The sequence below is a fragment of the Bos taurus genome, chromosome 2 (assembly GCF_002263795.3).
Source record: "Bos taurus isolate L1 Dominette 01449 registration number 42190680 breed Hereford chromosome 2, ARS-UCD2.0, whole genome shotgun sequence".
NCBI classification, from domain to species: Eukaryota; Metazoa; Chordata; class Mammalia; order Artiodactyla; family Bovidae; genus Bos; species Bos taurus.
In genome coordinates this window covers 132818915-132832321 of record NC_037329.1, presented here as the reverse complement: position 1 = coordinate 132832321, position 13407 = coordinate 132818915, and the positions used below count along the sequence as shown (strand labels likewise).

The following is a 13407-nucleotide window of genomic DNA, read 5'->3' as shown; positions in this document are numbered from 1 at the left end:
TCTGGGTTGGGAAGATCCCCCTCTAAAAGGGAATGGCAACCCACTCCAGTACTCTTGCCTGGAGAATCCCATGGACGGAGACTACAGTCCATGAAGTCGCAGAGAGTCGGACACGACTGAACAACTTTATTATTTAATTGTTCCTCATCGGCTTTGGAACCTTTCCCTGTTCTCTCCGGTCCCAGCGGCGCCGCAGTTAGGAGGTCTGCTCACCGCTAGGGGGAGGAGCGGCGCAAACAGACACGGGGAGAGCCCCTCTAGCTCTCGCCGACGAGCTCTCTATGGCGCTTGTCAGCCCGGCCAGGCCGAGTGGGGGGGGGGGGGGGGGGGTCCCGCCACGTGACCGAGGTGCCTCTCCCTCCCCCCACCCCCCCGCCCCCGCCCTCAGGCCGGCGCAGGCGCGGTGGTCGCGTCGCCGTCGCCGGGCTCCGTAGCCCGCGCCGCTTCTCCTCCTTCGGCCCCTGAGGCGGCCGCCCCGGCGGTGCTGCGGCTCTTCCTCCTGCGGCTGCGGGCCGCGGGGGCCGAGGCCATGTCCCGGAAGCAGGCCGCCAAGGGCCGGCCGGGCAGCGGCAGCCGCAGAGCCGAGGCCGAGCGCAAGCGGGACGAGCGGGCGGCGCGCCGGGCCCTGGCCAAGGAGCGGCGGAACCGGCCGGAGTCCGGCGGCGGCGGGGCCTGCGAGGAGGAGTTCGTCAGCTTCGCTAACCAGCTGCAGGCCCTGGGGCTGAAGCTGCGGGAGGTGCCGGGGGACGGGTGAGGCGGGCCCGGGAGCGCGGGGCCGGGGGGCGGCGCCGCGGTTCGCGCCGGGGCTTGACCGTCGCGTGCGTCGGCGGAGCGCGGGACGCCCGCGAGCCGAGCCCGCCAGGCGCCTCGTCCTGGCGAGCTGTGGGTCCTGACAGAAGGTCTCCCTTAGATCGGTGGCCGGGAAGCACCCTCTCCCCCCAGCAAAAATAAGGTGACTCTTAAGCCGAGACCTGAGGGAATGAGACGGAGCCACTCAGAGAGCAGGGCCGTACGAAGAGCTGTCCTGTCACAATGACGGTCAGACAGACGCAGGGAGGTGTAAGCCCCACTTGACAGGACGCTCGGACTCCTTTGAGCCCTTGCTGTTGGGTACTGCCCTCCTGCCACACTCGGGAAATTGGGCCTGCGAGGCCCTGTCGTTTGCTAAGTTGAAGGCAGCTTCTCTTGATTCTTCCTTGCATGGACTTCAGTTTCTCCTCTGTAACCAGTGGCGCTTACCCAGGGTTGCTTGGGGGGTTTAGACAGGAATCTAAGTCCAGCTTTGTAGGTCCAGCTTTTTGAAAGGACACGGGGTAAACAGATGGGATAGTAGGAGGGAGAGAATGGATGATGGGAAGGAAAAATGACCCGCAGGAAGAGGGATATGGATCCAGGAGTGTGGAGGAAAGAAGAAAAAGGGAAGGGAGAGGGGAGGAGATCAGTTAGCATCCCCATTGTGGGGGTAGGTAAACGGGAGTCTGGTTGCAGGAGTGTGCACTGTGGAAGAGGCAGTATTAATAACAGCCTGGCTATTGTTTCTTCCTTCATCTGGGGGCTCAGCTAGGCAAAGAGGCAAGAAAGATGAAGCTGAAGACCGTATAGAATTGCCTTAGCCTTAATCGTGGAAGAGGAGCAGGAAAACGTTTTTTGGATTACATTATGTTGCACCTTATTAATCAAGACTGTTTATGACCTGGCCTTAATTTACCTTTCCCAGTTTTCCTACACGGAGAAGGCGATGGCACCCCACTCCAGTACTCTTGCCTGGAAAATCCCATGGATGGAGGAGCCTGGTGGGCTGCAGTCCATGGGGTCGCGAAGAGTCGGACACGACTGAGCGACTTCACTTTCGTTTCTCACTTTCATGCATTGGAGAAGGAAATGGCAACCCACTCCAGTGTTCTTGCCTGGAGAATCCCAGGGATGGGGGAGCCTGGAGGGCTGCCGTCTCTGGGGTCGCACAGAGTCGGACACGACTGAAGTGACTTAGCAGCAGCAGCAGCAGTTTTCTTACATATGTGCAGTGTTTTAGGCAGATTGGATTTAGAGCTTGATTGCAATTTATTCGCCACCACCTAACACACTGCCTGGTACATTAAAGGCATTCACTGCTTTTTTGTTGAATAAATGATGATAAGAATATCATAGAGGAAGGCTACCTAGGCCCTTAGCAGGGCCCCTCAAAGAGGTGTTTTCTTAGTGGAGTCGCTACAGTTCAAAGGTTGCTTTGCTGGGTCTTGCTTTTAGCCTAATAGCTTGATTTTTGTCAAATATAGTTTATTAAATATTCTGGGCACTAGCCACTCATAAGCACAAGACATTGGTATATAAACCGAAGTACTAGTTGAATTTGGTGGGTCTGAGCTGGTGTCTGACTCTTCCTTACAAATGATTGGATTGCTTGTGTCTGCTATACTGGGGATGGTATTCCCACTGTCAGTGTGTCCAGGAAACTGACATACTCAACAGAAGGTTGCTTATGAGCAGGAATTGCGGCACAGGGAGTTGTAAGATCTTGAGGGAGTTTTCATAATGCTGTGGGAAACTTGGGGAGTACTGCTTCTGCTCCCCTGCCCCTGAAGAGAGCGTATTTCTTTAGTTAATTCGGCAAGCGTTGGTTGAGGAACGTGCTGGGAATACATTGCCTAGTAAGAGAGAGACAGGACAGCACGTCTCAAACATTCTGGTCTTAGGATCCCTTTGCCCTCTTTGGAATGAATGAGGACTCCAAAGAGCTTTGGCTTATGTGGATTACGGTTATCAGTGTTTACTATATGAGAAAGTAAAATAGAGTAAAAGCATGGTATGCAAACACATTATATTAGCTTTCAGAGTGATAGCATCAGATATTGTATATCAAGTAGCCTCTAGAAAACTCCAGTGTACACTTGTGAGAGAAGTAGAGTGAAAAGGATAACTGACATTGGTTGCGGAGTCAGAACTCTGAAAAGGCCTCAGAGACACCCTCCCTTCCCAAACTGGGCCGTACTCTAAGAATGAATGGTATAAATACTTAAAATACAAGTTGACATATTCTTTACAGTGACTGATTACAGCATACTATCGAGAAGAAAGCGGCCAGCACTCCCTGAAGTGGCCAGGGAGGCCGCGTCCATTCAGCACACGTTCATCGCAACCTGCCCTGCGCTAGATGTCTCTCAGAGAAGGCCATGCTCAGGCTGGGTCATGAAGGCCAATAGAAATACGCCAGGAGAGCGTTCTGGACTGAGGAGTAATATGTGTAAAGGCACAGGAGTGCTTTATTTTTGAGAGATCTGCAAAGTGTTGAGTATGACAAGGCCGGAGGCCAGCTTGACTGCAGTGCTCACGTCTCTCCCTTCTGACGAGCCTGTTCTTTGGACAGTGTTAGGTCAAATGATAATGGTAATTCCTCTTCTGTGGGCTCCGTGAAGCGAACCCCTTTCCGTTCACAAGTTCTTCCCATGGGTGCCATGCAGTGGGCTGTTTAGTCCTCTTTAGTATTACCCACTCCAGTACTCCTGCCTGGAAAATCCCATGGACGGAGGAGCCTGGTGCGCTGCAGTCCATGGGGTCGCTAAGAGTCAGACACGACTGAGTGACTTCACTTTCACTTTTCACTTTCATGCAATGGAGAAGGAAATGGCAGCCCACTCCAATGTTCTTGCCTGGAGAGTCCCAGGGACCGGGGAGCCTGGTGGCTGCCGTCTGTGGGGTCACACACAGTCGGACACGACTGAAGCGACTTAGCAGCAGCAGCATTGTCAGTTTTGGATATGGTGAAGACAGGCTTTATCACCGTGCAGTGGGTGGTGCTTCCTGTGTTTGTTCGGGTTGGTAGATATCAATGGATTATTTTGTTTGTTGATATTTCTTGAGTACTCTTGGTGAAATATGAAGTTAGGTAATGAAAAAATAATCAACTCTGCACTCTTCTGACTTTCCATTCTGGTCTGATAAGAATATTGAATAGCCCGAGATAGCATCTCGCTATATAAATGTATTCATTGTTGGCAGTGTGGCATTTGTAGCGTGCTAGAACCTTTGGGTGCTTGGGAATAAACCAGCTGGTGTTCTGTAATGTAGCCTGCATGTGGGCTGGACCAGTGTGCCATGGGTTAATCAGGGAGCCGCTTATGGGGTGTTGTGATGCTTCGTGGGCCACCTTCATATTTATTGTGTTGTCTGCAGGGTGGCCCCACATAAATTGGATTCAGTTTCAAAACAGGAAATATTTTAACCTTGATGTGGTTCTTAAAAACATGATTGAATGTAGCATGAACAGAATCTAATTGGATTAGGCAGTACAATAGTAACATTTCTCTGAACTCGATCCGGTTGTGTCTTCCTAAATGTAGCCTCAAATTACAGGACTAACTAGTAGTGTTCTAATATTAAAGCATTAAAGATTCATTAATTTTAGCTACTTATTTCTGTCTCAGACAAGTTGTTTTATTTTTAAAGTTCTACCTTGTTTTTATAATTGTAGGATTTTAGTGACAGAAAGGTATCTACAATACCCATTAGTTCCTACATCACGTGTATAGCAGCCTCATCTTTTGAGTCTTGCTCAGTGGTTTTCCACCTTGGTGGCACAATAGAATCACTTGGGGAGCTCTGGAAAAAAATACAGTGAGTGGGCTCTGCCCCAGATCAGCCACACCAGAATCTCAGGCAGTGGGGCCTGGTTGTGAATAATTGGGAAAAAAAAAGTCCACATGTGATTCTCAAGTGCAGTTTTATTGAGAACTGCTGATTTAGAGTCTAGACCCTAGTGCTGCTCAAACTTCAGCATAAAACAGAATCACCTGGAGGGCTAATTAAATCCTCAGTGAGACTAGATTGCTGGATCCCAACCCCAGAGAGTTTGACTCAGCGGGCCTGGGGCGGAGGGCTCAGAATTTTCATTTTGAACAAGTTCTCAGGTGATGATCAAGTTGCTAGTCAGAGATCACACTTTTGAGAGTCAGTGATTGAGCCCATCGCTGCCTGATCGAAATCAGAACCACATGTATAATTTGAAAAATTTTCAGGAGCCATATTAAAAACGTAAAATGAAAAGATGAAATTAATTTTAGTATATGCGGCAAGCCACTGTGTCTAAAATGTCATTTCAGCATATAGTCAATGTAACAAATTTTAATGAGATACTTTACATTTTAAAAAAAGTGTTCGGAATCCAGTATTCAACACTGAATTTGGATTAACCACGTTTCAAGTGGTTAGTAATCACCTGTGGACAGTGGCAACCGTCTTGTATAGCACATAAGTGGACAGTTCCTGAGGCTTGACAATAGAAATGTACAGAGTCCTTAGTCTGTGCAGTCTGTCTGTATAAAACTAACACAGAGTCGCCTTTTGTTTGTCTTTGTCTCTGTAGCTTCCTTGTTTTGGTTTTAGTTTTATTGCACAAGGATAACATCCCTTTCACCATGACAGACAGTTGGAGGCAGCTTTCATGTCCCCTGGAGCCTTCTTCTGGCTGAAGGTCACCAGGTTTAAAGCCACATCACCTCACTTGAACATACCTTAAAATGTACTGATCATAATTATATCTAGTACTCTAGCAGTGGTCTGACCTCAAAAGTGAAAGTCACTCAATCGTGTCCAACTTTTTGCGACCCCATAGACTATACAGTCCATGAAATTCTTCAGGCCGGAATACTGAAGTGGGTAGCCATTCCCTTTTCCAAGGGATCTTCCCAACCCAGGGATTGAACCCAGGTCTCCCACATTGCAGGCGGATTCTTTACCAGCTGAGCCACCCTGGAAGCCCAAGAATACTGGAGTGGGTAGCCTATCCTTTCTCCAGTGGATCTTCCTGACCCAGGAAGTGGACGGGGGTTTCCTGCATTGGAGGTGGATTCTTTACCAGCTGAGCTACAAGGGAACAAAACCTGACCCGCCACCCATTTTTCTGCATATTGTACTATTACTGCACCCTGTGTGTGTTTTAAGTCGCTTCAGTCGTGTCCAACCCTTCGATCCTATAGACTGTAGCCTGCCAGGCTCCTCTGTCCTTGGGCTTCTCCAGGCAGGTATGCTGGAGTGGGCTGCCATTGCCTCCTCCAGGGGCTCCTCCCAGCTCAGGGATGGAACCCAGGGCCCCTCTGTCTCCTGCACTGGCAGGCAGGTTCTTCACCACTGGTGCTACTTGGGAAGCCCTACTGTACCCTAAGAGCCCGTTAGTTATGTTCATGTCTGTGTTGCAATATTGTCTCGCGCTAAATCGTTGAGCCCCCAAAGCCCTTGGATGCTACTTGTGTGATTGATGACTTGTGTCTGTGTATCTGTAGGGATGGTGACGTGGTTCTGAAGTGGGGAGGACAGCGGCTGGAAATGCTTTTGGCTGTCCCATTGGCAGGAGAGCAGTGGCAGTGGCGCTCGCGGCCTCTAGTCGGTCGAGGCTGGAGATGCTGCTGAACACCTTCCGGCGCGTGGGACAAGGGACTGTCAGAACACCGGCAGTGTGAGGGCGGAGAGGCTCTGCTCTAGCGTAGTAGGTGAGGGTGTGGACCCGGAAGACAGCGGGGTCTCCTGAAGGCCCTCGGGCACTGGCCGCACTGTTCTCCTGAGGGTGGTGCGTGCTCTTCCTGGGCTCCCTAAGGGAACCCTGGTCATTTGTAGCGTGTGTTCACATTTCCTGTGTCATTGCCTTATAACTTAGGAAAGGAAGTGATCATCTGTCTTGATTTTTCATTTTGACTATTTTTAGTGAGCTCGAGGAAAGTTTTTTTAAATATAGAAAAGTATATTTAACATTTTAGGTACTCCCAGCTACCCAGGGGTAACTTCACTAACATTTTGGTGCCTGGCATTGAGTCCTGGATGCACCACCTACTGATTTTGTGACCTTGGGCACTTTACCGTAGGGGGATAGTGATTGTGCCTGTCTCATAGAGTTAATTGTAAGGACTGAATGCTTTTAGTGCGTGGAAAGTGCTTGGAACAGCCCCTGGCACACTGTCAGATGCGTAAGTGGTGGTTTCCGTGCTTTTTCCCGCGTACATCTGTGCGTGTCTCTGCATCTGTGTACGTGGTATGCAGATGAGCGTGTTGAGCTTATGCAGTGTACACAGTTTTATACCTGCTTTTTTGACTTGTGTGTGGAATATTCGCCCGTTACTGAAAGTTCTTAGAAGACATGTTACTTTCTGTAGAACACCATGAATTTTGAGATATCAAGTGTAAAATAACTTCATATGTAATTTTTTGCCAAATCGCACCTCTTAAATGGAGTTCAGGAGTAAACTAGTGGTAGCAGTTGGTAACGGAGAAGGTGCTGGCCCCACCCCAGTACTCTCGCCTGGAGAATCCCGCTGGCGGGGGCGCCTGGTGGGCTGCGGTCCACGGGGTCGCTAGGAGTCGGACACGACTGAGCGACTTCACTTTTGCTTTTCACTTTCCTGCATTGGAGAAGGAAATAGCAGCCCACTCCAGTGTTCTTGCCTGGAGAATCCCAGGGACGGGGGAGCCTGGTGGGCTGCCGTCTATGGGGTCGCACAGAGTCGGACACGACTGAAGCGACTTAGCAGCAGCAGCGGCAGTTGGTAAAGGTTTAAGAAAAGTTTGAGAGGGAAGCTTAAAATGGAGAACATGTTGTCCACTGGCTTCCTTTTTTACCCCTGTGGTGGAAAAAAGACCACCATTGTTAGATTTGAGCAACAGACCCCTCATTCTAGTGTATAGGACTGTTACGTTCTAGTCCCTTCTAGAATGTTGCCCCAGATAGATGCACAGTTTCTTGGATTCTTTTGTTTATAGAATCTGTTGCCTTTTAAATCTCCCTTCTTACCTCCCCACCCCCCAAAAAAGTATAAATCCTTATACGTTTGATGAGATTCCTGCCTCTCCAACTTTCTGTTGAAAACTCACTTTTCTAAGTTGAAAATAAAAAAAACCTCCGTCACCAAACACTTAGGTCTAAAGCCGTTTGAAAAGTGATGAGTTTATTTTTGGGATTAGAATGTCATAGATTTTCATTTGGAAGAGTGAACAGTTTGATGTGAAAGTGGGCAACTGTTTGGCTTCAGAACGGCTCTTGCCTTAGTTTTGAGGATGCCAGATTGTGTTCCAGTCTCTGTGTATCTGGGCTCTGTGTTTGTGATGTAGTTTGGAATTTTAGAAGCCGTTAAGGGGTGTGAAAATAAACTCTTAATATTTATTACCAGCATTTTAACTTTAGGAAGAAAACAAAAGGAAAACCAGGAGAATTTTCATCTGGCAGAAGTAGAAACATCACTGTGGCTCCTCGAGTAAGAGGAGAGGCGCCAGGGAGGGAGAGTGTCGCTGTGAGCTTGCCTGTGGGCGGCCCCAGTGCTCTCCCTCCCAAGCCTTTCTCCACTGTGTCCTCAGGACTCAGAACAGGGTGGGACGTGTGATTGCTTCTATTGGGAGCTTGACAGAGTGCTGTGTTTTTGATAGTTGTTGATTAGTTAGCTGTGCAGCCGTAGTGGAAGGGCTTTCGAAAAAGAGGTAGTAGATACGATTTACCATTTTGGAAGGAGATCTGAGCGTCATAGATAGCCCTTAGATGTGGAGTGGCCATAGTGTCTGGACCCTGTCTTCAGGTGGTTAGTAAATCACCAACTCCACTTGAAGCAGTGGAGGCTCAGAGAAGTTCAGTATCTTTCCCGAGTCAGCCAGCTCGTAAGTGGGGAGTAGATTCTTGTTTGTTGCCTCTCAAAAAGGTAATGTGGTTGAATATCTTCCCTGGTGCTCTCCTGCCCCTGGTATCTGGGAAGAATCCTGGGCAGTCAGAGGGTTGAAGCTTTATCTCTTCTCTGTGTGAAAGATTACCTTGGATGGCCTGCCATGAAGCATCATTGTTTGAGATGAACTAAGCTCATTTTTAAAAGGTCTTGACCAGCATTTTTGTTTTGATAGCAATTGCCTCTTCAGAGCTCTTGGTGATCAGTTGGAAGGACACTCACGAAATCATGTCAAGCACCGACAGGAGACAGTGGACTACATGATAAAGCAGCGGGAAGATTTTGAACCCTTTGTAGAAGATGACATTCCTTTTGAGAAACATGGTAGGTTCACCGTGGGACACTGGATCCTCCAGGAGTAACGCATTGGGCAATTAAATCCGTTAGCATCCCCGACCCTCCCAGCTAGGGGTTTGATTACATAAATTATGGCATTTTTTATTCAAAAAATATTTGTTTGTCTGCTCTGTAACAGGCAGCATGTTAGGCAGTTAAGAATCAGTACGTTTAGATGTGGGTGCCATTGATAAAAATGATGATAATTAACTAGAAAAGTGACTTTATTTGGGGTGGAGGGGAAGGGAGAAGGGGGAAGCAGGTTATAAAACAGTGTGTTTAGATTGATCCTATTTTTAAAAAAAGTTTTATTTATTTTTGGCTGTGCCTTGTCTTCGTTGCTGCACACGGGCTTTCTCCGGTTTCAGTGCGGGGCTACTCTTCACTGCAGTGCATGGCTTTCTCACTGCAGGGGCTTCTCTCGTTGCAGAGCGCAGGCTCTGGATGCACAGGCTTCAGTGGCTGCAGCATGCAGGCTCGTGGTTGCGGCTCGAGGGCTTTGGAGTTCAGGCTCAGTAATTGTGGTGCACGGACTTAGTTGCCCCGCAGTATGTGGGATCTTCCCAGAGAGGGATTGAACCTCTGTCCCCTGCAGTGGCAGGTGGATTCCCATCTACTGCGCCACTCCGCATTCCAAGATTGACCCTATTTTTAAAAGGTGTGTTTATACAAAACACATTAGGGAAGGTCTGTAGTTGGTGTCTGACTCTCTGAAACCCCATGGACTGCAGCACGCCAGGCTTCCCTGCCTTTCACTACTTCCAGAGCTTACTCAAACTCATGTCCATTGAGTCGGTGATGCCCTCCAACCATCTCATCCTCTGTCGTCCCCTTCTCCCGCTTTCCATCTTTCCTAGCATCAGGGTCTTTTCCAGTGAGTTGGCTCTTTGTATCAGGTGGCCAAAGTATTGGAGCTTCAGCATCAGTCCTTCCAATGAATATTCAGGGTTGATTTCCTTTAGGTTTGACTGGTTTGATTTTGTAGTTCAAGGGTCTCTCAAGAGTCTTCTCCAGCACCACAGTTTGAAAGCCTCAGTTCTTTGGTGCTCAGCCTTCTTTATGGTCCAACTCTCACATTCATACATGACTACTGGGAAAACCATAGCTTTGACTATAAGGACCTTTGTTGGCAAAGGGATGTCTTTGCTTTTTAATATGCTGTCTACATTTGTCATAGTTTTTCTTCTAGGAAGCAAGTGTCTTTGTATTTCATGGCTGCAGTTTCATGGCTTAATTTCATGGCTGCAGTCACCACCTGCAGTGATATTGAGCCCAGAAAAATAAAATCTGTCACTATTTCCTCTTTCCTACCCTTCTATTTGCCTCAGAATAATGGGACTGGTTGCCATGATCTTAGTTTTTTGAATGTTGACTTTTAAGCCAGGTTTTTCAGTCTCCTCTTTCACCCTCATCAAGAGCTTCTTTAGTTCCTCTTTGCTTTCTGCCATTAGAGTGATATCATCTGCAAGTCTGGAAAGATGCTAACAGTTTATGGTTGTTAGTTATGTTTTATAACTCTTGGCTCCAGTTATTTATCAGAAACCACTCTCTGTCTTTCAAGAACTTCTATTGAGGGGAAACAATAGGACCTAATTTCTAGGGGGTTTTAGTAAAGAGTAAACTAGATTATGCAATTAAAATAAGTTCTTAGTAAGTGCCAGCCATCTGAGGATCCTGGGACTATTGAGTACTTAAATTATCTTCTGTAGATTTTCTGATTTTTAAGTGATTATGAATTACTTTTATAATCAGAAAAACCAGTAAGGTCATTTTAATTTCTCCCCCAAACCCAACGACAATCTGATTTCTCTGAGGCAAGTCAGGGATTTAAATTAGTACTTTAATAGGCTCAAATCTAGTAAGAAAATACTTATGAGTTTTAAGCTTTGATTCTGACAATTATTTACTGAGACTGCTGTGCTAGGTGCTAATATATTTATGTGTTACAAATAGCATTTTCATCGCAGGGCTCATAGTCTTATCTGTCTCAGGAAAGAGAATCATTCTGTGTTTTGGAGCGCTGACTCTGGGAACCAGTCAGGAGTGGGTGGGGGGAGACTGCGAAGGGGCTGAGGTGGAGGGCTCTGCACGTTGGTGAAGGGGTGAGCACGTTCCCCCAGCGCTCTTCCTGGGGATGATGAGTGGGTCCAGGCCAGCCCCCAGTGTGGCAGTGTAGTTGACAGGCCTCCCTGGAGGTGGCAGAGACAGAGATGATTTTGAAGTTGTGCTTGAGGAATGGCTAGGGTAGCTGTGCTTTAATAAATTAAAGGGCAGCAGGAGGCACACATTGGAGCAGGAAGCTTTTCTCATCCATCACTGGGAAAGCGCTCATTCATTAGGCACAAGCAGCAAGAGAGACACAGCAGCGAAACTCCACCGAGTAGTTTCTTCTAGTGCCTGAGTTCTCACGGTCCTCTTCCTGGATCAGTTTTTGTCTGGCAGGCACCAGTTAATTAGGTGGTCACCAGTTTATAGATTAAATATGGATATATGGAGCAAGTTTTGTTGCTTAATGATATATGAAATGAGTTGAGTCATTGACTCAATAAATATTTTATGTGAAGAGAATCTTTAGTTTGTGACTTGGAGTTCTGCTTTGGCCCTCTTCAGTGAAGACCATGCGGCAGGTTTAGGGGGTGGAGGACCTTAGATGCACAGGTGCTGTGTCTTGGTTTGAGTATCACAGGGTAGTGGCTCTGATTGCCATAGCAGACAGAAGTGAAACCTGGAATCTGCACGTTCTCCTTGTGTGTCAGTGGAAGTCTGGACTTGTTACGTTTCCTGCTCGTGTAGTTATGTGTTTTTAATGTCTACCTTGTTACACTGTGAGATTCTTGAGGGCAGGAACTGTGTCTGTTCCCCACTGTGGCAATGGCTGGCACATTCGACACTCATATTTGTTGATGGAATTGAATGACTCACTTAACTCTTCAGGACCTGGTTATCCTTGCCTCTGACTGTGTCTTTTCTCTGGTCTATGGCTTTGGAGAATCAGCATCATCTTTTCCCTAACTAAACAGATACCCACCAGAAACCTGCATGTTCCTAATGCCTTCTCATACTGCTCACTTGTGAAGTCTTGTCACTTTTCCTGTAGTGTGTTTCCCTCATTTCTGCCGCCTCGCAGAACCAGGCCTCTGACCATTTGCCGAGATTTCTCCAGTGCTGTGGATTGCTCTCACTGCCTCCTGACCCTTTCACTTTGCTTTCCGTGTGGAAGCCAGAGAGGTGATCAGACATATATTAAATAGGTCTTCCCCCGTCTAACACTTGTAGGCAGCTCCCCATTGACCTCTAGAACCTTCCAACTCTTTAGCCTTTATGATGTGTGATTTTCTTGTTCCCCTACCCTCTTGCCATTTCCCAGTATATTTTCTTGCTCCCCCGCCCTGCCATCTCAGCATTCTAAGTTCCTGCCAGTACTGTGCAGTCCGTAAACTCATTGTGTTCTCTTTCTTGCTTCTGCTTGGAACACCATCCATTCCTCTTCTGTTTCTCTTTTACCTGCCCTTTGGGAAGCATTGTAGTTGTCTCAGCTGAGAAGCTTATCTGGTACACCTCCCCACCCCTCCCCACTGTTCACACTGGCTTATGTTCCCCACGTGGAGTTAGCCAAGCTGCAAGGTTTGAAGACACAGTCTTAAGACTGACTTCTGACACCAGCTGCAAATTTGTGGTTTCTCAGAACTATTCTCAGGTTTGATAGTTTGCTAGAAGGACTCACAGAGCTCACTGAAGTCTGTTATACTCACAGTTATATAGTGTATTACAAGGAAAAGATCCAGGTCAAATTAGCCAAAGGGTAGAATCATTAGAGAAGACTCTTGAGAGTCCCTTGGACTGCAAGGAGATCCAACCAGTCCATCCTAAAGGAGATCAGTACTGGGTGTTCTTTGAAAGGACTGATACTGAAGCTGAAACTCCAATACTTTGGCCACCTGATGCGAAGAGCTGACTGATTTGAAAAGACCCTAATGCTGGGAAAGATTGAAGGCAGGAGGAGAAGGGGACGACAGAGGATGAGATGGTTGGATGGCATCACCGACTCAATGGACATGGGTTTGGGTGGACTCTGGGAGTTGGTGATGGACAGGGAGGCCTGGCGTGCTATGGTTCATGGGGTTGCAAAGAGTCGGACACGACTGAGTGACTGAACTGAGAATCTTGGAAGGTTATACAAGGGTAAAATATCGGAAGGTTACACAGTACACAGTACTGTCAACCAGGGAACCTCACCCAAACATCAGTGTCCGGAATTTTTATTAGGCTGTCATCATGTAGATGTTATTGATTGATTGCCTAAGTGGTTGAAGTCATTCTCTAGTCCCTGAGGTCTTTCTAGTGTGACTTGACCAGAGAGGTCCTCCGAAAGTCACCTCAT

The 13407-nt window shown here is 47.7% G+C and overlaps 1 protein-coding gene across 2 annotated transcripts in view; it reads left to right on the top strand.

The window, feature by feature from the left end:
- The first annotated feature begins 409 nt into the window (after window positions 1–409).
- The window catches only part of OTUD3 (OTU deubiquitinase 3), a 33752-nt gene continuing 20754 nt past the window's right edge, over window positions 410–13407 (top strand). For both annotated transcript variants that reach the window (XR_233788.5, XM_002685731.6), the window contains exons 1-2: window positions 410–750; window positions 8866–9014. Coding sequence is in view for 1 of the 2 variants with exons in the window: in XM_002685731.6 (XP_002685777.1) it covers window positions 530–750; window positions 8866–9014 (370 nt within the window). In the remaining variant the exon portion in view is untranslated. The remainder of the gene's footprint in view (window positions 751–8865; window positions 9015–13407) is intronic.